General features: G+C 50.8%; 1 protein-coding gene across 1 annotated transcript; it reads right to left on the bottom strand.

Annotated features, from left to right (window-relative positions):
• Window positions 1–13,822: 13,822 nt before the first annotated feature.
• On the bottom strand, window positions 13,823–20,461 carry CRYBA4 (crystallin beta A4). The gene is given in 6 exon segments (NM_001080897.1): window positions 13,823–14,168; window positions 15,753–15,895; window positions 17,136–17,277; window positions 19,014–19,132; window positions 19,778–19,828; window positions 20,441–20,461. Coding segments are annotated over 5 exon segments (591 nt in total). The 5' UTR covers window positions 19,817–19,828; window positions 20,441–20,461; the 3' UTR covers window positions 13,823–14,020.
• Between the last annotated feature and the right edge of the window lie 4,063 nt (window positions 20,462–24,524).

Below are 24,524 nucleotides of genomic sequence, written 5' to 3'. Positions count from 1 at the left end.
AAGAGAGAGGCAGAGACACAGGCAGAGGGAGAAGCAGGCTCCATGCAGGGAGCTCGACATGGAACTCGATCCAGGGTCCCCAAGATCACACCCTAGGCTGAAGGTGGCGCTAACCCGCTGGGCCACCGGGGCTGCCCTGGATTTACCTCTTTTGCTTACTTTCTATAAATGGGATCATACAACATTTGTCATTTGGGTTCCAGCTTCTTTCCACTCAGTAGAATGCTTTTGTGGTTTATCCACGCTGTAGTAGGTGCCACTCAGTATTCCATTCCTTTCTACCCCTGAATACCATTCCAGCATATGAATATAGCACACTTTGCTTACCCATTTGTCCGGATTTGCGTGGTTTCCATCTTTTGATGGTTGTGAGTCATGCCACCATGAACATGAGTGAACAAGGATTTGTTAGAGTCTCTCTTTCCAGTTTTTTGGGAAATATGACTCTCTGTGCCTCATTCCTTTTTATACTGTCCCAATGCATGCAGTCAGGGGGTTCTAGAGTTAGTGACAATGTGAGTTTCTTTACCTTGTTACCCAAACTAATCACACAGACCCCAGCAGCAGCAGCAGCAGCAGCAGCAGCAGCACTATCACCACCTTTCTGCTTGGCCACACCTGCCGCGCCCCCTGAGGAAGGGCTGCAGGGAAAAGATTTAGTCTGCCCTCAACCTCTGTTATTGACCAAGACTGTGTGCATCCATCACAGCCTCAGGGGAGCTCTTCTCTGACAGCTGTTCCCTGAGCAAGCAGCTCTCTGTCCCACCCAGATAAAAAATTTTGTTCTGAGTCCTCAAAGCAGCCATCCTCATCCAGGGTGAGGGTGGGGCTCCCTGAATGCAGGGGGAAGCACCTTATCGCAGAGGAGAGCTGCGTTTGACATGTCCTAGAAAGAATGTGCCTTTCAACAATCCCCCACAGCCATGGCATTCTCCTGGCCCCTGGAATCACCTTTAAATGCAATGAACTTGACCCCTTGTCCACTTTCTTGACACTGTTCCAAGTGCTTTATCTACATTCCAGCCTAACACCCTCTGAGGGAGTGTGGATATCATCTGATAAGGAAAGTGAGGCTCAGAGAGAGGAAGTGATTTACCCAAGGTCAGCCAGCTAGAAAGTGGCAGAGCTAAGATTCACACCCAGTCACTGTCTGATTCTAGAACCCTCACTCAGAATCTTGAAAAACCCATCTGCATTTATGCTCATCCCATCTTCTCCCTGGGAAGGACGTGCCTTCCCCACAGTCAGCTGAAGAACAATGACACCCCCCCCCCCCCGCCCCAGTCACCTTGCGGAGGTCACTCTGGGGGGTCCGTTCACCTGCCCTGGCATGCACAGCAGCAGTTAATCCCTGCCTTAGTTGCAGAGGGACGTCGCTGGTTCAGGATCAGTTCCACAGAAGACTAGAGTTCAGTGTTCCTCAGGATCTTATCTCTGTCCTGCCTCCAGTGGCTCCCTTCACGTGTCCCCACTGGATAAGGCGTGGACAGGTGTATTAGCCTGGACTTTCCCAGACCCTGACACAGGGGTTCAAGCGCAAGTGGTTAATTTGGGAGATGATCCGAGGAAGCATTAGTTAGAGATAGTGAAGAGAAGAAAGCCAGAAGAGGTGCGTTAAGGCATGTCTTAGTCTGTTGTGGCTGCCATAACAAAATACCACAGACTAGGTGGTTTACAAACTAGATTTCGTGATCTCACCATTTTGAAGGCTGAAAGTCCACGGTCAAGGTGCCTTCGGGATTGCTTTCTCCTGAGGCCTCTTTCCATGGTTGTCTTCCTGCTACATCCTCATATGGTCTTTCCTCTATACATGGGAATCCCATCTCTTCTTCTTATAAGGACCTCAGTCCTGTTGGATTAAGACCCCACTCTTATGACCACATTTAATCTTAATGACCCCTATAAACGCTCCATCTCCAAATAGAGTCACCTTGGGGATTAGAGCTTCAACATATGAATTTGGGGTGGGGGGCCACAATTCAGTCCATAATAAGGAGCTGGGTGTTGTGGGCAACTAGGACCCCATCTTACCGAGGTCCTCTGGGAGCCTGTGTCCAAGTGGGACACACCTGAGTCATCCCACGTGAGTCCAAGGACGCCAGGGTAGTTAACCACCAGCTCTTCTTACCTGTTGTGATTAAAGGATGCTCCTTGTGCTTCCACCCCTCACCACCTCCAGGCTGCCATCAGCAGGGAGTCTCAGGGGCCACCAGGTGTCAGTCAAGGGGACATCTGTCACAGGGGACAGTGGATCATTCATTGCCCCATCACCCACTCACTGCACAATCTCACCCAGCAGAGCCCATGCCAGGCCTAACAAACCTCCCCGGTTTGAGAAGGTTCCACCCACTACGTGCCAACCGGGCCTAGCCTGGGACAGAGACAAGCTACTTTGCAAGTAGAAGTCACTATGACCAATGCTGTAAGGGAGGAAGACTGAGCAGCTAATGGGAGTAAATATGAGTGACCCAACTAGCCTTGGAGATCAAGAAAAGGCTGAGCAAATGCCAGATGCTGTACCTGGTATTGAGAGCTGAAAAATCACAAGAATAGGAACATCACAAGAATAACTCTATCATCTGTATTCTTTTCAGGATCTTTTCAGTTTCAACTCGTTCGAGCAGAAACGAGTCCAGAGCTACACTGGTTTCAGGCACAGCTGTATCTAGGTGTCCGAACAACACCAGCAAGCATCCCTGTTTCCCCAGCTGTCTGCAGAAGTATGAAAGAGCCCACTAGGGACTGTCAGACCCCGCGCCAACTCACTCTTTGTCTTGCTGCCTTTCTCTGCCTTCCTGTCAGCAAAGACAAGGACATCCAACGGGCAGACCTGAGTTTGAATCTCACTCCCGCCTCTTACTCCCCACGTGACTCTGGGCAAGGGACTTTGCCCCTCTGGGCCTCAGTACATTCTGTAAAATGGAATAACCTCTTTGGAAGGCTTTTAGGAGACTTCAGTGATCAGAGTGGGGAAAACACATAGCCCACTCATGGCTTCAGTAAATTCTGGCTCTCTCTATCTCTCTCTGTTGGACGGGCCACTAGAGATTCACAAAGGCCTGGAGCTTCGTACTCTGGGGAAGTCTTTGGAAGGGGGCCTTAGGGGAAGTCATTGGAAGGGGGCCCTAGGAAGTCCACAAACCCCACTACTCTCTTCCCCATGTACGAAGATGCTGTTGAATTGACTAAACACAGGCCAGTGTCGACCCCGCCCCACGTTCATGGTCGCTTCCTTTATCATCCTCACAACCTGAAAGTGTACCCTTGAATTTGTAGAGTCCATGACCTGTTTTCCTTTAAGAAAGAGTCTGATGGGACTGGCAAAGTTGGGGTCCCCTGGTCTCCCCCAGCCTCCTCACACAGGACCCAGAGCAAGGCCCGGAAACAAGGAGGCCTTGCCCAAGGTCAAGGGAGACTTCCCTGCTTCTGCACCCCTTGTTCTGCGTGGGCCTGCCTCTGCCTCTGCCCGGGGGCCTCTCCTTTGTCTCCAGCATGTGTCTGCTCTATGGGCCTGCCTGTGTGCACTGTGTCCTGCGTCCCCAATGCTCCTTTGTCTTGGCTTTTGTGTCCAGACAACAGAGAAGGGGGGCAGAGTGTGTGTTGCTGTCATCCATCCCATCTCGTTATCCATCTGCAAACAGACCCCCTCCAGACGCCCCGCACCTGCTTCCCAGCCCTCCCAGCCGCCCCAGCAGGTGCTGCAGCCAGCCAGCCACTCACTGCTGCTGCCAGAAAAAGGCACAGACCTCATCCAGCCGCCAGCACCGCAGCCTCCCTATCCTCCCCGCCCTCCCCGCCCTCCCACCTCCTCTCTTCCCCTTTATGGGCAGATGCTGGCAGCCAGACAAGCCCCGCAGAAGACTTTACAAGGACCCCCGACACTTGAGGGGAGCCATGCCCCCTCACCCCCAGATCCAAGGCGCCCTCAGTCCTGTCAGCATATCCTCATGAACAATCCACCAAGTCATCCTCACTGCACCCCATGTCACTGCGGTCTCTGCCTCCACCATCCCCTCCTGGGATGTCCAGCTTCCGTTGCAGCCCACCCCCCCAATTTGACCCCCTCACCCCAGCCAGAAGACTCTGGAACTGCAAAGCTGACTTCAAGGCTCCCCCACACAGCCGGTGATGCCCCACAGGTCTCAGGAAGCAAAGCAAGATCCCCACCTTGGCCTGGCCCCTGTCGACTCTCTGCATTTGTCCCTCACCAGGCTCCTGCTCCGGCCTCACACCTCCCAGCCCAGCCCTGCCTGGCGGCCTCATCATCTCTGGGAAGCCTCCTCTGACCGCTGGGTGGAAGTCGAGCCCATTAGTTACACACACTCCCTGGCTCACCCATGTCCCTCTCCTTTAGGGCTGATTTCAGTTTGGGATTGCACAGATCTGTTTGCTTGTCGGTGGGACCCATGCACATTCCACAGCCAATCTATGAGATGCCCCGTGGGAGAAAACCGCTCTGTTTTGCCACCGTGGCATCACCGGGGCTTGGCAGAGGGTCCAACACATAGGAGGCCCGCAGTGTATGTTTGTCCAAAGAATAACTAAACCGCAGCTTAAAACACTGCAGTTCTGGATAACCATCTCGTAGATAGGAAAACAGAGACGGGGTAAGAAAAGTGACTTACCCAAGGGCTCTATTCCAGGGTAGCCAAGCTGATGGTGTAATCATGGCGCCCTCAGTCCTGTCAGCCCACACCTGTCATGGTGTCCCCATGGTCCCCAGCTCCTTCTGTCTTCCAAAGTTTACCTTCTCCTTCATAAGCCAATCAGACACTTCAAGCTGACATGCTCGCAGAAATGCACCCCCCTTTCAGGCACTTGGTAACCTCCTGTGAGCGATGATTGTGTCTGTGCCTTCTTGCTCCAAACACCTGCACCTGTTGCCCTGAGCACCTCCCCCTGTTTCCTTCGCATCCCTGTGGTCCTCATCCCACCCCACTCATTGCCCATAGCAGAAGCCACACAAAAGTCTTGGGGAAGACACTAAGGAAGCTCGGAGCAAATAACATGGAGCATTTGCCATGTTCTTGGTTCTGGCCTAACGCTATAAAAGCAATAGTTATGGGGAGACTGGGTGGCTCAGTCGGTTAAGTGTCTGCTGGTTTCGGCTCAGGTCATGAGATCAAGCCCTGCGTCTGGCTCCTCACTCAGTGGGGAGTCTGCTTGAGATTCTCCCTCTTTTCCTCTCCCCTTGCTCCTCCCCCTACTCTCTCTTATATAAATACATAGGTAGAAACTCTAAAAAAAAAATTTAAAAATAAAATAAAAGCAATAGTGATAATAGCCCGATGGTGCCACGGATTGATGTCATTGCCATTTTACAGACAAGGAAGACTGAGGCTGAAGAAACACAGCTAGAGGGTGTCTGAACCAAGATGCAGTCCCAACAATCCACATCAGATCCTGGCCTCACGTAAAGCCGCCTCCCCACCCTGCTCCCAGTACAGCTCCCCGGGTTCTCATGGTCGCCCTGCCCTGACCAGCAGCCCCCATACGATCCTCCCTGCCTCCCATGGCTCCTGTCTATTCCAGACTTTCCCACCCCCACGTGGCCATGCCGCAGCCAGTCTGCAGAACAGTACATTCTTTATTTATGAGATGCATCTGGGTTCTCTGCAAATCAGCTGGGAATGCCACGGCGCCTGCAGGCAGGAGGTGGGAGATTCTGGAGGCCAAACGTCCTCCAGCAGGCAGCCAGGGGCTGAACCCCAGACACCAGGCTCCAGCTGGGGCACCCAATTGGCCTGCTGATCACAGAGTGGGACTGGGGACAAAGTGATCTCTACTTGGGATCCCTTATGCATCCTGGCTTGCTGTAGGCAAGAGCAGAGGGCCCTGGGGGGTGGAGGGGTGGAAATAGGGTAGGCACCTATAGTAACTGAGTGCGCGTCTCCTCAAACCCAAGCAAAACCCTTCAAGGCAGGGATACTTGTGCGCACTTTACAGGGGAGGGAACTGAAGCTTGCAAAAAGTAAGCAAGTTCTTTCTGAATGTATAACTTTGCTTTGTCCCCTTCTCCCCCAAAAAAGAGGGAGTTAAAGTGGTTTATAATAAAGCTCAGCATGACCAGAAAACTGAATATGAAATAAGATAGAAAAGTGAGTCTCGGAGAAAGGAACATGGAACCAGGAATTGAGTTCCTCTTCCAAATGCCTGTCACACGGTCTTATCTAGTTGCTAATAATCCGGAGGACTGTACATTGGTTCTGAGCACCCTGGCCGCCTAGGCAAAAAGAGAATGTGATTCGTTTTGTGGGTGTCCAAGGTCTACAAGGAGAAAAATAACGTGGCAGAGAGACATGGCCGTGGCTGATACTGAAAGCAGAGAAGGAATATCAGGACCCCTAATCTAATATGGGCTCCATTTTGCAGAAAGTGCCCCGCGCGCCTGTGTGTAACCCACTGCCCCCCGCAGAGCAGCCCCCTTCGGACAGCGACTGGGAGGGTGTGCTTCTCACCAGCCACCACCAGGTGGCAGTGCGGCGCAGGTCTCAGGAGGAGGGTCCCGGGATGGGAGTCCCAGGTGTGCTCCCCAGCAGCCTGGGGGCGGAAGGGCCTGAGACCCCAGCCCCATGGGGCCGAGATTTTTGGTTGAATCTCAGCGAAGAAGTCAGTGTCAGGCTTCTCCACAGGGGGACAGAAGGAAGGACCCTGGACATTGAGTCAGGCGTCCCGGGTTGGAATTCCAGCCCTGCTTGCAGTTCCCTGCTCAAACTTGTGCATGTCAACGTGCCTCTCCAGGCCTCAGTCTTCTCATCTGAGCAAAGGGGTGAATCATGCCTGCTGTGGGGGGAGCGGAGCATGAGACAGGGATCAAGACATTTGATCGGATCCCAGAGGCCAGAACATGATCCTCGCCTGGTCACTGAAGCCTTACAATAGCCGGTGGGTGAGGGGCCAGGAGCTTCTGAGCTATAGGGGAGGGAGGAAAAAAAGGAACCACCTTCCCGGAAAGAAAACCCAAGTCCCTAGCTTGCACCAAGCAGGGGATGTGGTGAGGTCCTCTTCCTTTCGGCCCCTGGGTTTGGAGAAGTAAAGGAGTTTGGGGCCTTTTCAAGTGTAAATGACAGAAACCCATCCTAGAATAACTTGGGCCAAAAAGAAAAAGAAAAGGCAGGCAGAGAGTGTTATTTAGTCCCTGTGATAAAAGGCACAGGGGACGTCTGTGTCATAGGCCGGTGAGACTCACTCTGGCCATTTCTGACACCTGATTTCCCCTCCATTGCTTCTGTTCTTAGACTGGCTTTGGTGGCAAGTTCCAACTTCGCATCTCAGATCTTAGCAAGCCCAGCACCAAGGGAACTTCTTCCAGACGGTTCCAACCAAAGTTCTAGAGCTGACTCTCCTGGCTCAAATTGGGTCATGTGCCCATCCTTGGCCCATCACGGTGACCATTTTTGACCAGGCGAGGGTCATGTTCTGGCCTCTGGGATCCGAGCCCCATTCAGTGCAGAAAGGAGGGGGAATGATTTTTCTCTCTCTTTTTTAGAGATTTTATTTATTTATTCATGAGAGATACAGAGAGAGGCAGAGACATAGGCAGAGGGAGAAGCAGTCTCCCTAAGGGGAGCCCGATGCAGGACTTGATCCCAGGACCCCAGGACCACAACCTGAGCTGAAGGCAGACACTTAACCACTAAGCCACCCAGGCGCCCAGGGAATGATTTTTCTAAACTAGAAGCTCCTCCCAGAAACTGTTGAAGGTCCCCGGAGGGTAGAAAGAGCAGACTGCAGCCTCTGGGAGGCCACTGTGGGGACCCAAGGGCCTGCCACCCCTAGCTTTGCCGTCAGAAGATTCAGGAGCTTGCAATAGGGAAAAGAAGGGCCCCTCACCTGGTTGATATTTCCCCTCCACTAATCCTGTAATGAAGGCACAGTAAACAGAGGCCCCAGGAAGTAGGAACAGGCAGGCGGTGCAAGGCTCCTCCCTGGGCCAGGTGGGGGAGGCGGGGCTGGCAGTCAGGGCAGTCAGGGCCACCCCAGCGCATGGAGCTCTGCCCGGATGGATGTGTGAGGGCCTGGCTCTGTGCCCAGCAAGCTCGGTAGATGCTTTTCTTTCTCCTCTCCACAAAGACCATGGCAGGGGCTGGGTCACTGTCATGGCACTGCTTTCGTCCTTGTTGGGGATGAATAGGTGTGCAGGGGAAAGCATGTCCCTCTGACCCCTCCCCTCCCTGCTTCCCTCCTTCAAGGCCTCCTCCCTCAAACACACCCAACAGGAGTGAGATCTTCCACTTCTCACCTTCTTCCATTCTAGGTGGCTTCTTTCCTTTCTGGTTGACAGTTTCCAGCGATGTGTTGTCACCCCATCACTCCCAGGGGAGTGGCTCGGTGAGACGGTAGAGAAAGGGGAGTGTGGACAAGAGAAGGAACTGGACAGAGAGGGCACTGAGTGAAGGATCAAAGAGCCTCACCTGCCAAGAGCCCTCTCCCAACCACCCTGAAGGTCACCTTGGCTGATAAACTTGGGATCCAAGACTCAGACGCAGGCGTGCATGACTCCAAATGTGTTGTCCCCCGCTGTGCCATGCCAGCTCCAGGAGTGGTAACGTGGAAAGTGCTTGCTGTGTGGTCTTGGACCAGTGCCCTCCACTCTCTGGGCCCAGAGGACGTGGGTTTGGGATCCACAGTTCTGGACACTGTGGTCAGTCCTGCTGCCTGGGTGCAGTGTTCTTGATGATGAGCGTTCTGTGCCTACCATCGCTGCTGGCCAAATCGCATCAATAATTCAAGTTCCCTCGCCTTTATTACCTAGGAGAATTGGTCTCCTGGCAAGACATAGAAAATAATTTCATGCTCTTTCCTCCCCTCCCAAGATCACCCCTGACAAATTGTCTCATTTATTGCCTGTCACTCCAGCTGCCATCTCACATCTGGGGTACTAGTTTTTATGGTTACCAGTCTCACTCTTGGCTTTGACTCCGGCTGGTTCTTAACAGGACCGCCATCAAATTTTAATGAGCCTCCCCCATTCATTCACTCAGCAAATATTGCCTGCTTTGTCCCCCAGGAATTCAAGACTCTTCTCTGATAGACCAGAGGCTCCCCGGTTATTCACACTAAAGTGTGAGGGACTACTTCTGAAGTAGTAAGAGAGGACAGGAACCTAGCAACTTGCCATTTATAAATGCTTTTTGTGCCCAGGATCTCTTTCATTCTCCCTCTAAACCTTACACCATCCACAGTGAGCTCAATCCTCTTACAGTCTGGATGGCTTCAGGCAAGTTGCTTAACCTCCCTGAGCCTAGGGCCCTCAAGATTCTGATGGGTTTTATTTTATTTATTTATTTATTTATTTAGAGATTAAATAAATTTAAGATTTTATTTATTTATTCATGAGAGACAGAGAGAGAGGCAGAGACACAGGCAGAGGGAGAAGCAGGCTCCATGCAGGAAGCCCGACATGGGACTCGATCTCCGGTCTCCAGGATCCCACCCTGGGCCAAAGGTGGCGCTAAACCACTGAGCCACCTGGGCTGCCCATGGCAGACCCATCTTGCATAAGGAAGGAGTGACCTGAGAACACAAGAGGAAAATGTTAAGTTAGCCACGATAGCCAATTACAACCTAGTATGAATTAGTTTGCATGTTTGTGTCCTGCCGTTCAACGGGGCTTTAGGAAACTGACTATGGAAGAAGTGGGTGCTGCTGTGGGTGTAGGAGCCTGTCCAGGAAGTGGTCTCATGGTCAGTCCTAGGGAACAGGCATTAAGAAGATATAGAAGTGAGGAAATTTTACGGAGAGGACAATGAAATCAATCTCGGTGGATTCTGAGGTTTTGTTAGTACCAGGAACCAGCTCTTAGGAATGGTTGGTGGAAATTGTTGGCATTATTCTATGCCTCTGTCCTTGTGCTTTGGTACCCCCCATCTCTGCCCCCAGCTCCCTTACCTGGGGTAGTATGCCTTCCTCATGATAATGATGATAATGATAATATTAATGGTGCATGTGATGTTGGTTCCTTCTTCATGTCATATAATTTAAACTTCATAGTAATTTCTTGACATCATTATTGTTCTTTAAAACCCATCCATTATACATTCCCCCTGGAAGCAAAAGTGCCCCCAGGAGGTAAAAATTGGTTCTTGGGGAGGGAAAAAAAAAAAAAACTTAATTCTTTTTATGTATAAAGCACAGATTCGGGCAGCCCCAGTGACTCAGTGGTTTAGCGCTGCCTTTGGCTCTGGAGACGCGGGATGGAGTCCCAGGTCGGGCTCCCTGCATGGAGCCTGCTTCTCCCTCTGCCTGTGTCTCTGCCTCTCTCTCTCTCTGTGTGTCTCTATGAATAAATAAATAAAATCTTAAAAAAAAGATTTTATTTATTTATTCATGAGCGACCAGAGAGAGGCAGGTGAGGAGGGTTTGGTGGAAAATATCCAAAAGAACAGCAAGAACCAAAAACAAAACAAAACCCTTAGCTTTGCGGGGGAATAAACCTGGTATTGTGGACTGACATGCTTCCCCCCAAAATTCATATGTTGAAGTTCCAACCCCTCAGAAGTAACCAAATTGGGAGAAAAGGTCTTCACAGAGGTCCTTAAATTAGGCCATTGGGGTGTAGCCCTAACCCAGTAGGACTGGGTGCTTACAAGCAAAGGAAGGGCCCCCAGGGGTGCACACACAGAGGAGTGGGTCGCATGGAGACAGAGAGGTGGAAGCCACCTGCAAGCCAAGGAGAGAAGCCTCACCAGAAATGAAGTCTGATGGCACCTGGAACTTGGACTTTAGTCCCCGGGACTGTAAGAAATCTGTATCTGTCGCTTAAGCTCCCCTAGTCTGTGTGGTGTTTTGTTTTGGCAAAGAGCAAGCCAATGCACTCGCCATGTTCGGTGAAGACTCCCCAGAGGGACATGAGGTCAGGGAGGCCACGGGAGAGGCAGGTGATGGCCAGTCTCTCAGAGAGAACTACTAAAGTGTTGCTGTGTTCCGATCTGTTTTGTTTTGTTCTTAGGAGTGGGGTGGGAAGTGTGAGAGGGTTTGAGCAAGGGGGTGACAAGATCTGCCTTCCATTTTCTTTTTTTTTTTTTTTAATTTTTATTTATTTATGATAGTCACAGAGAGAGAGAGAGAGAGAGAGAGAGAGAGAGGCAGAGACACAGGCAGAGGGAGAAGCAGGCTCCATGCACCGGGAGCCCGACGTGGGATTCGATCCTGGGTCTCTGGGATCTCGCCCTGGGCCAAAGGCAGGCGCCAAACCGCTGTGCCAGAGATCCCTGCCTTCCCTTTTCAACAGGACTAACCACCTGGCTGCCAGGGCAGAGAACAGGTAGCTTGTGGGCAAAGGTGGGAGCAGTGGCACCACAAGGAGGAGAGGACAGAGTGGCTTGGACCAGTGGGGGTGGTAATTAGCGATTGGATTCTGGTACCTCCTGAAAGTTCAGCCTGTAGGATTTGCCGGTGGATGGGATTACAGAGTGAGAGAGAAAGAGAAATGTTATGGATTATTCCTCAGGTTTGGCCTGAACAGCTGGAAAAGTGTAGCTTCCGTGTTGATGGGTTCTGTTTGAGATGTGCATTAGACAGACATCCACAGGGAGGTGTAAGGGAGACAGTTGGACACTCAGGGATCAAGTTCAGAGAAGACGTGGTCATAGAGATAAGCACCAAGGACCGTCTGCCTCCCCCATCCCTCTCTTCTCATCTGCCCCCACCCCAGCCACACAGTCCTGGATGTTTCCCCCAGTATCACAGGATATTGGGACCCACCGTAGACTTGCCCTACTTCCCCATCCAGCCTGGTGAGAGAAAGTACTTAAAGTGTCTTGTTTACTACTTCCCAGGGCGGGCCGGTGCACAGAGGGTCCCAGGAAAACAATCGTCTGAATGCATGGGATGCTAACCAATGAGAGGTTAAGAATTACTCAAGAGCAAATGTTCCAGATACATCCCTCCCCTTCCTGAGCCAGATAATGTTATCTTTTCCAGCAGCCTGCTCAGACCCCACCCTGTCCGGTCTCTGTCCCACTTACTTACAGCAGAGGAAGACAGTCTGGAAAAAGGGCCAGAAGCCTTATGAAGTTAAGGCAATCTACATAATAAAGAACCCTGGGGGTGGGGAGAGCGCGTGAGCTAGGCCGGATCTCCCCATTCTGGCTGCAAGTGGATTGGGAATTCATTTATTTGTTTTAAAGACCTCCTTTAGAGGGTAGAAGATGTTAAATGAGACTCCATGGTAGTGTGTGAGAACCAAGCGGGTAAAGACAAAAGGAATGTGAGAAATTTTGCTAGGGGAGAGAACTGCTTCCTTTTGCACATGGCTTTTAAAAACACAAATTAGGAACAATTTTGCAGGAAGACAGCAATCGGCAATAGAAGTGCACCTAGGAGTGCCTGGCTAGCTCAGTCGGTAGAGGTAGAGCATGTGACTCTTGATCTCAGGGTCATGAGTTCAAGCCCATGTTGGGTGTAAGTGCACCTAATAATAGAGTATCAACATTCTGGAAGAAAGAAAAAAAAATCAAGAAGCAAAAATGCTTAAAACTAAAAGGAGAAACGGATAAACCCAGGTTATATAGTAGAAGATACTAAGAACCCTCTCTCAGTGATTGGTTAAAAATTTAAGTTTAGGAGCACCTGGGGGGCTCAGTCGGTTAAGCATCTGCCTTCGGCTCAGGTCATGATCCAGGGGTCCTGGGATCAAGTTCCGCTCCTCCCTCTCCTTCCTGCTATCCCTCACTATCTCTGTGTGTGTGTCTCTCTTAAATAAATAATAAAATCTTTTTTAAAAATTGAGGCTCAAAAAAAATCAGCAGAGAGCACCTGGGTGGCTCAGTGGTTGAGTGTCTACCTTCGGCTCAGGTCATGATCCTTGGGTCTGGGATTGAGTCCTGCATGGGGCTCCCCACGGGGAGCCTGCTTCTCCCTCTACCTATGTCTCTGCCTCTCTCTATGTGTTTCTCATGAATAAATAAATAAAATATTTTTTAAAAAGTCAGCAAAAATGTAGAAAAATCTAACCCACACTTGCCAAAAACACTAGCCAACCTCAACTTGGCCTAAGTGACATTGACAGAACACCACAACCGACAACTTCAAAATTTAAACAGTTTTCAGGGCAGCCCCGGTGGTGCAGCGGTTTGGCGCCACCTGCAGCCTGGGGTGTGATCCTGGAGACCCGGGATCGAGTCCCACATCGGGCTTCCTGCATGGAGCCTGCTTCTCCCTCTGCCTGTGTCTCTGCCTCTCTCTCTGTGTCTATGAATAAATAAATAAAATATTTAATAAATAAATAAATAAACAGTTTTCAAGTGGGCAACCAAGTCTATCAAAAATAGCCCATCTGCTGAGCTATAAATTAAGTCTGGACTCCAGAGTATTGAAATCTTACATTGTTCCAATTTTAGTATAGGTGCTGCCGAAAGCGAGCGTGAGTATTGAAATCCGACAGAATGTGTTCTCTGTCCACAACGGACTAAGAACAAATCAATGACAATAAAATATCTCAAAAATCCCAAAAGATAACATACCATTAAAGAACCCATGGGCCAAAGAAGAATTCACAGGGGAAAACTGGGAAATATCAGACTGAACAATTCAAATGTGGGGGAAGCAGCTAAAGCTGTGCTCACAGGGAAATTAATAGCTCTACAATGACTCTCCGGTCATTTAGAAGTGCAGCGTCTAAAATGAATGACCCAAGGGTCTACCCTCCCAAACTAGAAAAATTAAGAATAAAGGAAACCCAGAGTACACAGAAGCAAGGAAATGGTGATGGTAGGAGTACAATGGAGCGAACTGGACACAGACAAATGAGCGAGCAAATCAATAAAGTGGAAAAACCGAGGTTGCTTGAGCGGATGAATAAAATTGAAAAAACACAAACTAGCGCTAGATCTTCTTTTTTTTATTACTTTTTTTTTGTTTCGTGCTGACTGTGCATGAACTGGCTCACATGGGTGCTGGGCTCACAGGGGCCACAGGGGGAGGCAGAGGAGGGTGCACAGAAGAACCGCCACAGGTCCTCTGTCCAGACAAGCACACATCTGCTCCTCGTTGCCGCCGCCACCGCCGGGCCCCCTGCTCACTGCTGGATCCTGCGGACGCTCTGCACCTGGAAGGTCTGGGCGTGAGAGCCCCACTCTCGGAAATGCTTGTAGTCGCCTGAGTGGTGATCACACTCCAGCACGTACTGAAAGCCTCGGTAGCCAGGGAACTGGGAGCAAACCCAGCTGGGGAACAGAAGAGGCAGACCGTTACCCTAAAGAGGCATCAGCGAGGGGACCAAATTGGGGGGTGGGGGGCAAAGGCTCCCATGCTGCATACACATTCCAGCCATCCCAGGCTTCCTTCACTGCCTGGAATGTGCTCTGCTCTCCCCACCACTGGGCCTTTGATCATGCTGTTCCCTCTGCCAAGAACACCATTCCAGCCATTCTTAGCCTGGCGCCTAGCCAAGTTATAATTATCAGTCAGGTTTCAGCTTGTTTTGAGGGCTGGTTCTCCAATTCAGGCCACTGTCCCTTTCTGGTCCTCTGTAGTTCTCATATAATTAGACAAGTATCAGATTACTTGTAAAATGTCCGTCTCCTCCACCAGCAGGTAAGCTCCTGGTGTAGGGCTGTGTGTGTCTGGTTCATTGGGATCTCTTGTGCATAGTGCAATGCCCGGCACAGAAGAGGGGCTAATAATAGTTAAAGAAGGAAGGGACGAGGGAAAGAAGGATGGGAGGGAGGAAGGATGGAAGGAGGGAGTGTGGAATTTTATTCCTTCCCCTCTTCCCTTAGCCAGAAGCCCTTCCAAGGCAAAGGCTATTGTTCTTTCCACTCATTGACCCCCTACATTGCTCAGGATTGGACAAGAATTGGTGTCTCACTTTCTGAGCTTCCATTACCCCTTCTATAAGGGGGAAGTGGATTCAGGAATCACAAGAGGCCCATCCTACTTTGGAACAACTAGATTTTCTGATGGTTAAAAAAAGGGAAACTGTTAAACAAACAAAAAAAACCCTGCCACCTTCACCTTCACCCCTACCAGGAGCCTAAGGGTACTCCAAGAAGGTGGTTGTAATGTCCTCCCTAAATGAAGACCTCACATCTTGGCCTTCACCTGCCAGCCCCTGGGGAAAGAGTGAGAAGGGTCAGTCATTCCAGGGTTTGAAGCTGGATTCAGTCACCTAGCAGCTGGTAGACTTGGAGCAGGATGTTTGAGCCACACCTATTTCTTAAGGGCTGGACATCCATTCTCCCCACTTCTGGGGAGAGACCCCCTGCCACCCCTCCAAGTCCTGGCAATGAGCATGTGACCAACCCTAGCCAATCAGACCACCCCCTTCTTGCTCATGACGATTGGTTCAGAGTTGAGTACATGACCCAAGTTGGGCCAATGAGAGCCTTTCCTGGAACCTTTGGTGGAATCAGTGAGAAAAAGACGCTCTCTTTCCCTGGGGCTGGCTGGGGTAAGAATGAAGCTGCCGTGTGGCCTTTGCTTGGGAAGAGCTTGCCTGAGAATTTAGCCACAATGAGGCAAGACAGAACCCTGCCGTAGCACCTGGATCCAGCTGTGCCTGAAGCTAATGACAAGGGTCAATCAGTATCCTTTGGGCATAATATCAGTTTGGTATGGAAGTCTGCCACTTGAGATCCCACATATTCTTACCTTATACCTTTCTGTGCCTCAGTGTCCTCCTCTGGAATGTGGGCACCAGCGCCCCAAAGTCCCCAGCACACAGTTTTCACGGAACATATCCCCCCCACACACACCTCACCCCCAACAGCCTCTCCTTCTCTTCCAGGCAGAGCCTCAGATTCACTTACGCCCCCGAGTGGACGTGGAAGGAGCCCACTTCATTGCCATCCCAGCCCATGGCCTGGAGGGAGGGGTAGTCGTCACTCAGCTCGCCTTTCTTGCCCAGAAAGTTCTCTTGCTCGAAGATGGTCAGCCTCGAGTCACGGTGGTTCTGTAGGAAGAAGAAACGGTCGGACCACCAGAAGCCCAGCCGAGAACCCAGGAGCCTCTGCTGACACCCCTGCCCCTGTCCCCACAAATCAGCCTTCCTTACAAAATCTTTTGGAAGGGTAATGAGGTTACAGAAACCTTACAAAAGGTATATACCATTTGCCCATCCAGAAATGTATACAAAGAAAATAACCATGGGGACCCCTGGGTGGCTCAGCCATGGAGCGTCTGTCTCTGGCTCAGGGCGGGTCCCAGAGTCCTGGTATCGAGTCCCGCATCGGGCTCCCTGCAGGGAGCCTGCTTCTCCCTCTGCCTGTATCCCTGCCTCTCTCTCTCTCTCTCTCTCTCTCATGATAAATAAATAAAATCTTAAAAAAAAAAAAAAACAATTGGTATAGATTGAATCTGTTGATAACAAACAAGACCAAAGGAAGTCTCCGGCACTGTTAAGACTGGGCTTCTGTCTCAGACATGTGAGTATGACTTCTTCCTCTAACATATCAGGTTTCTTTCTGAACTTTGGATGATAAATATATGTGCCTTGTGTGATTTGTAAAGTAATGAAAGTTGTGAGCAGCCCAGGTGGCTCAGCGGTTTAGTGCCGCCTTCAGTCCAGGGCCTGATCCCGGATTGAGTCCCACATCGGGCTCCCTGCATGGAGCCTGCTTCTCCCTCTGCCTGTGTCTCTGCCTCTCTCTCTGTGTGTCTCTATGAATGAATAAATAAAATGTCTAAAAAATAAAAAAATAAAAAATAAAATAATGAAAGTTGCTTTTGAAGAAAAAAAACTCACATCTTTTCAAGCCTCAGCTCTTCTATCTGTTAGATGGAGATAATAATGCCCACCTCCACCCATACTCCATAGACAGTAGCTGGAGTATAAAATCAGGAACACTGATAATGAATCAGGGAGAAGAAATAGAACCTTCCTCCCCACCTTGTCTTGCCACCCCTGGCACCCAGCTTCTCCAGGATCCCCATGTCATGAAAAGAAGGACGTGAAACACACAGGGGCTCATATCATAACCGAAGCCATGAAGGTCACAATGTATGCGGTGATCTCGTCCAGAGCCTTCCCCATGACATGGCCCCATTTCAAGATGAAGAGACCAAGGCTCAGAGAGGGGACGTCACATGGCTTGAAGAAGTGACATGAGGATTTGAACTCTGGGACGATCGGTTCCCAAATCCCACTGGAGCGGCTCAGGCCTTCCTGGGACAAGGTGGTGGCAAGGACTCACAGCACAAGCCACCGGTCGGAAGGAGGTGAGCCTGTCGGCGGGGTAGGCTGTGTTTCCACTCCAGGCGTCCCAGGACGGGTACTCGCCCCGCTCCAGCACGTACTGCTGCCCTTGGAAGCCAGCATGCTCAAAGCCTACCCACCTGCGGACAGGGGGTAGAGAGTGCAAGGGGTAAGAGACCCACGTTCCGAGTCCCAGATCAATGGTTATCACTTAGGAGTTACCACTGAGGAGACATTTAACCAATGTCTAGGGGCATTTTTAGTTGTCACACTGGGAGGAGGGAGGAGAGGTTGTTTGCAACTGGCACTTAGCAAGTAGAGGCTACAGATGCTGCTGAACATCCTGAAAGCGCAGGACAGGCCCCCATCACAGAATCATCCAGCATCAAACCCACCATGCCGAGCTGGAGAAACCCAGCCCAGACCGTGTGTAGTTCACCGCCTTGCTGTAGGCCCCGTGGGTAGGGGAACTGCTTCGGGCAGGTGCCTGGCCATCTTGCACGAGGTCCTCTAGGTCACACAGACAAGGCTTGATGGCAGGCTGACCTAAGCCTCAGCGGGATTCCTCGTGATCCTCCAGGAATGTGGGAGGACAGGCAATCTGGTGAGGAGCAGCCACAGGACCCTCTCACCTACCTCCCTTCCTTGAGGGAGGCTGCCATGAGACAGTAACTCATCCCCTCCCTGATTCCCTGGAGATATGGGACCTCCCCCACCCCACACCCTGGGGGAGGGCGTCCAGCAGGAGCCACAGCTGAAGCACGGAGAGCTCCTCAACAGCAGGGGGCTCACCACTCCTGCTGTCAGCTGGCACCTCTTGGTGTCCTCCTGTGGGACAAGCGACTCTGTGGGACAAGCGACACTACCACCATGATGGCCTTGCCTTTGCTACGTAGCAGACTGTCCTATATGAGTAATAAAGCTGAGCATATTTTCTCCTTCCAGGAAGGATCTGTCAATTTGCTGGACATATCCCTGGACAGGTCACTGCTCCCCTCTGATCCCCAGTTCCCCGCCCACACAAAGCTGAAGCTAAAACAGATTCTCCCCCGGGGTGTGAGGTGCATAAGTACCACCCAAGATGACCTTAGTGGCACTCACAGGCACAGTATAAAGTGACTCCAGATCACGTGGAAAGAACATTGTTCTTCTTTCAAGCTACTTCCCAAACTTCTAAAAATTTCTATCCCATGCAGTAGCCACTGGCCACCTGTAGCTAATTAAATTTAAACTCACATAAAATAAAACTAAAGTAAAAATTCAGTTCTTTAGATGCACCGGCTACATTTCTAGTCCTCAAAGGCCACATGTGACCAGGGATCCAAATCAGATAGTGCAGAGGAACAACATTTTCACCATTGCAGAAAGTTCTACAGAGAGGTGCTGATCTAGAAGTCTCGGTGTGATGTTAGTGTGTCATTACAGTTTCACATTTCGTTAATCTCTCTCTCTTTCTTTTTTTCTTTTAACACAGCTTATCTCATCCCAGAGCCTCCAGCAACAACATTCAACTGAAGATAAATAGCATTATTTTTTACTATATCTATTTTTTTATCTTCTATTTTTGCTTTCAAAGAGGGGCCTTTCAGACCCAACAATAGATTTTAAAGGTCTGCCCCCTACAAACCCGCCTCATCCAGCAGGCAGGATCTGTGTGAATGATGCTTTCTACATTTGGGCAGTGCACAACCTGCTTAACCTTACACTACTGTCTCGCACACTCCGTAGCACTTCAGACCCAAGGAAGGTCACACTGGTACAGTTAGAGCCTGAAAAGTTAGGGCCTAGAACACCTCTTTCTAGATCCCTCCCTGTCCCCCAGCCCCACCCCAACTCAAATTCTCGCCCCCCCCCCCACCGCGCCCCCCAGACTCACGCTCCACTCAGCACTTTCAAAGATCGCACAGTCTCAAAGCCAAGCTCCAGCACACTGGGGCACTCTGCAGTAAACTCATGCCTCCGGCCCTGGAAACCCTCCTCATCCCAAACCACAATCTGTGACAGAAACAAAAGGTGGAGACCAGCATTAGAGTCCTGTGGGGGATGAGGGATTAGGACCTCACCCCAGGACTAAGGGTGGGGCAGGGCAGGTACAGTAAGGACTGCAAACTCGGATGCCCCCAGGGGCCAGGTAGGTAAGGATGGGGGAGGGCTGGAAATGCAAAGTACAGATTCCACAAATGGGTGATTTCTGCTCAGCGCCACCTATTTTTGCCACCTGGGAATGCCAGCCAGATTTTCCGATTTCTCAAGACAATTGCTATATATGGACGTTTCTGTGGACCCTCCAGGTTTTTAAAAGCTGATGATAAATTCAGGGAAACAAATTATTTTTAACACAGAGGGGGCCAAAGAAACCACACCCATACACTGTGTGCAATCAGCAGTTTGCCATCTCTGCCAGAGTGTAGATGGTTAAATCTGGGGACCAGGAGACCCAAGTTCAAATCAATACCTTGGGCAAGTCCCTTCCTCTTTCTGAGCCTCGAATGCATCCTCGGCAAAACGGGCCCTCATCACATGCCCCCCAGAGTGAGGTGGGGCTTCAATGGAGGAGGATTGAGGGGGTCCCCTGGAAGTGGGTTGGACCTCTACACCCGCCCCCTCACTCCTCAGACACCACCCCATGCCTCTTCCTACCTTCCAGTGTCCTGCGGACTTGGTGCACTGCAGGGTCATGTTGCCAGCTCCCTACATGAGAGAAGAACGTGATAGCCTTCCACCCTGATCCTCTGCTCTCCTTCTGGATGATAAAGTCTAGTTTGGACAATATCAGGATCCAGATGGGATCCAGATAGGACCAGGCTAGGAGAAAGTGTAGCTTTGGTCCATTCTTCTTCTTCTCCATCTGTGACCTTCGCCCAGTGACTAATGTCGTCTCCCTTACTCTCAGCCTATACACCATCTCAAAACTTACCCATTCTGGGTCCCATTGCCTCTGAGCCCCACTCTGTCTTAATTTATCTGCTCACTATGGGAAAAGTTCTGTGACTGCCAGTGGGCTGGATCACCCTAGCAGGTGCCAGGGTGCTAAGTTTAAGAGAGCCTCCCCAAGACAGCACCAGACACAACGAAGTGACTCTAATGGTGGCATTTGAGGCAACAGGACTATAGGAATAATCTTGTTCTTAAATGGGGGTGACAGGTATTGGTCTTGACGTTGGGGACCTGACCTTGGTAAGGGTGAGGATGACATTCAGGATGGCACAGTGACATCCTCAGGACTGGAGACCTGGTCTCCCCACCTCCCACGATGCTCGCTCAGAGCGTGGAACCCACCCCTTCTCCAAGCCTGGGACTTACCAAGACGGACCCAGAGAATATGCCAGAACATGCTGGGACCAGCCGAGGTCAGGCTCTTATAGGCAGGGAGGGGAGAGGGCCCCCGGGAGACAAAGCTCCGACTCAGCATACAAGCAGCTGAAACAAAAGCCAGTCCTGGCTGAAGTCCCAATGGAGAGGTGTCAGCAGCGTTGGCTTCAGCGGGAAGGGAAAGGGTCAGGTGGCCTCACTCAGGGATCAGCCATGAAGAAGAAAAGAAGGGGAATTTCTACCTTAATCAGCTCTGGGGTACTTCCAATTGGAGCAGGAGAATGAGCACTGGACAAGGAATCCAAAAACTTCACCCTTCCTAGCTGTGTGACCTGGAGCAGGTCTTTTCTCCCCAATTTTTGCCTATAAAACAGGACAAGAATAAACTACATCACGGAGTTGTTGTGAGGTTATGTAACATGCCTGGCACAGAGAAAACATTCCACAAATGCCTATACATTTCCTCCTTCCACAGGCCTTCCTCTTCTAGCAGGGACAATCAAGGTAGGCTTCATATTGGAGGTGCCATTTAAACCAGCCTCCAAAGGGCAAGGAGGAGTTGTACAGAGTGAGATACAAGGGATGCTTTTCCTAAGCAAAATTGCAGAGGTGGGAACTTTTGGGGCATATGTATGAGAAACAGCTGGTGGGCCAATGGGGCTGGAGTTTGGGGACCCTGAAAGAGGGAGCCAGGCAAGAAAGGTGGGCTGAGCCAGGGTCTCCAGGACCCACAGAGTTCAAAAAGGAGTCCAGATGGCTCTGTCGGCAGAATAAAGGAGCTGGTGGGTGTGAACAAGCTGTGCAAACAGTCGCACATCTGTCAGATATCCAGGGTTTGTACAACTCACTTTGAGTAGCCTCTCCCTATGCTCCTCCCCCCCGGGTTGACCCAAGAGGGGCCTCTCACGACATAGCAAAGAGTCTGGCTGGAAACAAGACCACGCTGGGTGGAAGCCAGCCTTGCCTCTTGACATCTGGGTGACCTGGAAGATGTCTGATCTCAGCTCTTGGCCTGTAACATCACAACATGGGCTCCCTCCTGGGCTGGTTACACGCACGACTGTGATGAAGGGCTACGATGAAGATAAAAGGCTGGGAGTGCAACCTCTGGGGCCAGGCGGCCTGGGTCTGCATCCCACTTTGCTGGCTGGGAACCTCGAGCGTATTACTTAATCTCTCTGAGCCTCAGTTTCCTCGTGTATAAAATGGATATAAAAATAAATAAATAAATAGGGCTTAGCCAAAGAGATTAGGGTATTGTGAGGGTAAACGTGAATTACACACGAAAAGCACTTTCTGTTCCGAACAGCTCCTGAAACGCAGAAAGCATTATGTGCCTCTTCATTGTCATCATCATTGCTAATAATAAAAATGATTACCCTTAGGATATCTGCGACTCCATGGTTCTTGCAGTGTTATTCACAATAGCCAAAATATGGGGCAAACCTCGTGTCCATAATGAATGGAGGCATATATATATATATATTAGCCATGAGAAAAAAGAAAATTCCGCCATTTGCAGTAACACAGGTGGACCTCGGGAGCAATTATGCTAAGTTAACCATGTCATACAGAGAAGGACAAGTACCCTATATGGCTGATATATGAGATCTATGAAAGACGAACTCAGAAACAGAGAGTAAAATGAGGTTCCAGGGGCTGGGGGGTGGGGGAAATGGGGAGATGTTGCTCACAGGGGATAAACTCCCAGTTATCAGATTAGGAAGTTTGGGGATCTAGCACACAGCATGGCCATTATACCTAATAACACTACATCATATATTTGAATGTTGCTAAGACAGTAGATCTTCAGTGTTCTCAACCACAAAAAAGAAACAGCAATTGTGTGACCCAATGGAGGTGGAAGCTAATAGGACGGTAGTAATTGTTTTGCAATTTATTATTGTATCAAATCAATGCCTTGTATACCTTATACTTACACAACGGTATGTGCTCATAAAGCTGAAAAAAATACTATTAAATAATTCTTCATATGAAAGCAGGAGTGCGTTGTTTTCAAGAGCTTGGGTTCAGGAGTTAAAAAGATGTGACTCCCGATTCCATTTTGGGGATGAGGCACAAGGCTGAGAGCAGAGAAAGGGACTAGTCTTGGTTTCCTCATCTGCAAGTGGAACTCATCCCAGAGATACCCCCTCATAGTGAGGATTACAGGACCCAAGTCAGTAAAATGCTCAGGGTGTAGCCACCCAGCATGGGGGGCCAGCCCCCACCTCTGCCCCCACCCCTTGGCAAGTGGCCAATAGCCATGGGGGACATGGAACTGCCCCAGACAGCCTGGCCTTGAAGCCCAGACCTGTGGGTGCCCCCCCACCTAGCCACAGGCATCTTGGCCCAGTTTCCAGTGGCTGCCCCATCCTGTGGTTCCCGCCCCCCTTCCCGGGCCTTGGCCCAGGATGAAAGGCTGAGGGGGAGGCTGGGAAGTGAGGGGAGGCTGGCTAGGGGTGGAGAAGCAGACAGACAGCAGAGCTGGCCCCAGGCCATGGTGATCTCAAGGTGGGAGCTGGGCTCTGTGGGGGGCCGGGTCCCTGGACCCCCCGCAGAAGAGGCAGGAACCGGTGCTGCCACCACCACTTGGGGGCCGGGGAGCCAGACTGCAGACCTGGCCCTGCAGGCCCCCCCAGCTCACTGTGAGCTCACACTGTGTGACCGTGTAGGAGTCACTTATTCCCACCGGGCCTCAGTTTCTCCCACTTGTGAAAGAAGGGAATTGGATGGTAAGCCTCCTGGTGTGTGTTCCACTGCTCTGAGTTTTGATTGCTCTATTTGGCTTCTATCTCTGTCTTTTCCTCTTCACTGCCCGTCTCCCCCATGGCTCCTCTGCATTTCTGTCTTCCTCTCTTTCTCTGTGATTCTCCACTTTTCCCAGCCAGTCACCCTACTTCTCTTCCCCCATCCTGCTTCCCCTACCACCCCCTGCACCCCAGGTTCCATTGTGAGCCACTGGCATAACCATTTAGTCCCCCTCAAACTGAATGAAGGTTCACTCTGTGCCAGACCCTGTGTTGGGGTCAAACAGAGCACACACACACACACACACACACACAGGCACACACAAAATAAATAAATAATAAAAAATAAATAAAAAATAAATAAAAAGCAGAGCACAAGAAGTGGTAGGGCTCTGGGCTTCCCCCAAGGAAGTCATGTTCCTGGCCACCAGCTCTGTCCCCAGGGTCAGATTATGGAGAAGAGGTTCTACAGGCAGGTCAGGGAAGGGGAGGAGATGAATCTGGGTCCAGTGTGGGTAGAGGAAGAAGACTCAGGCTTGGAACATTCAACTCACCTGAGCACAGTGCCCTCCCCTCACTCCCACTTACTATCCTGATTTCTATTCTGGAGGCAGAAAGTCAGGCCAGAGCCAAAGTCAGAGAGCCTGAGAATGAAGCATACAGGCCCCCCAGCCAGCCTGTTGGGGGGCGGTTCCTGGCTCTGACCTCTCTGTCAGAGAGCTTGCTTGGCTCATCTGTGAAATGGGTACTCAAAGTATGAAATAGGGGCACCTGGGTGGCTCAGCAGTTGAGTGTGTGCCTTTGGCTCAGGTCATGATCCCGGAGTCCTGGCATTGAGCCCCACATCGGCTCCCCAGAGGGAGCCTGCTTCTCCCTCTGCCTGTGTCTCTGCCTCTCTCTGTGTGTCTCATGAATAAATAGATAAAATCTTTAAAAAAAAAAAGAAAATAGTACCAAATAAGGTGGATTGTCCTGGGGCTTGACCAAGACGGCGTGGGGAGTGCATCTAGCGCTGTGGTAGGTACGCAGCAAACACTCCGCAGGTAGGGCTGTTGACATCATACCCACATCGGCCTTTACAAAGGCTTTCCCCATCTGCTGTGCTCCTTATCACCCAAGTATCCCCCCCCCCCCCGGGGTTCTCCTTTCCTCTGTCCCAGGACCTGTGGCCAGCAGGGACCCCGTGGGCCCGGCACAGCTGGGGTTCTAGAGAAAGGCCTCCGGCTAGGGGCCAGGCCTGGGATGAGGTGAAGTGGCAACTGGCCAGGCTTTCTGCTGCGCGAGCTGGGCTCACAATGGAAAGTGCTGTCCTCCACAGTAACCAG

Source organism: Canis lupus, chromosome 26 (assembly GCF_011100685.1).
Source record: "Canis lupus familiaris isolate Mischka breed German Shepherd chromosome 26, alternate assembly UU_Cfam_GSD_1.0, whole genome shotgun sequence".
NCBI classification, from domain to species: Eukaryota; Metazoa; Chordata; class Mammalia; order Carnivora; family Canidae; genus Canis; species Canis lupus.
This window is presented reverse-complemented; position numbering and strand designations above follow the sequence as displayed.